We start from the raw sequence: 654 nt of genomic DNA, 5'->3' as shown, positions 1-654 counted from the left end.
GGCTGTGCCAGCACCGCTGGCTTCACAGGCTCCTGCTTGGCGTTGATGACCTCCTGGCTCTTGACGTATTTTGCCTTGTCGGCTTCTAGCCTTTCCACCGCGCTCAGTCTTTTTGGATTAGGCTCCGCCTGCCTGCGAAAATAGTCGGGTCCTTTGTTCAGGATGCGGAGAGGAACGGCGGATGTGAAAGTGACGGCAGGGCTGACCGGCTTCACCATGCTACCTGTCGGTAGTGTTTCTGTAGGCATGTTTGGTGGCCTTTCCCCCGCAGCCGTTTTGGAATCTTCTCTGGGATCTCCTCAATGCACGGTGCAGAAACATGTACATTAAGCACAATGAATAGCCGATGAATCCTGGGATCTGAGCGTCAGCAGCAGCGCCTCATCTCACAGCTCATTAAATAACACTGCGTTTCTCTTTTAAAGGCAGCCTTTGTAGGGCAAGGCCACCCGACACAAGTCCCTATTAGTCTGCTCCGCCGACTCCTTTCTTCTCTCTGAAAGATGTGGGAGTCGCGCCGTCCCCTTTGTGCTCCGCTACCGGCAGCGATCTGAAACGCAGGAGAACCAACCACACGTTAGTGAGGGCGCCTGACATCAGAGCGATAGCAACAGCCGCCTCCCAGCCCTCCGCTCCCACCGCCGGCACAGGGGA

General features: G+C 56.1%; 1 protein-coding gene across 1 annotated transcript in view; it reads right to left on the bottom strand.

Annotated features, from left to right (window-relative positions):
- Positions 1 to 365, bottom strand: part of FAM110B (family with sequence similarity 110, member B) — a 2946-nt gene extending 2581 nt beyond the window's left edge. The window contains exon 1 of the mRNA XM_009995530.1: positions 224 to 365. Within this exon, the coding sequence (XP_009993832.1) occupies positions 224 to 248 (25 nt within the window). The 5' untranslated portion in view covers positions 249 to 365. The remainder of the gene's footprint in view (positions 1 to 223) is intronic.
- Positions 366 to 654: the final 289 nt, after the last annotated feature.

Source organism: Chaetura pelagica, unplaced genomic scaffold (genome assembly GCF_000747805.2).
Source record: "Chaetura pelagica isolate M959 unplaced genomic scaffold, ChaPel_1.0 scaffold83, whole genome shotgun sequence".
Lineage (NCBI taxonomy): Eukaryota > Metazoa > Chordata > Aves > Apodiformes > Apodidae > Chaetura > Chaetura pelagica.
This window is presented reverse-complemented; position numbering and strand designations above follow the sequence as displayed.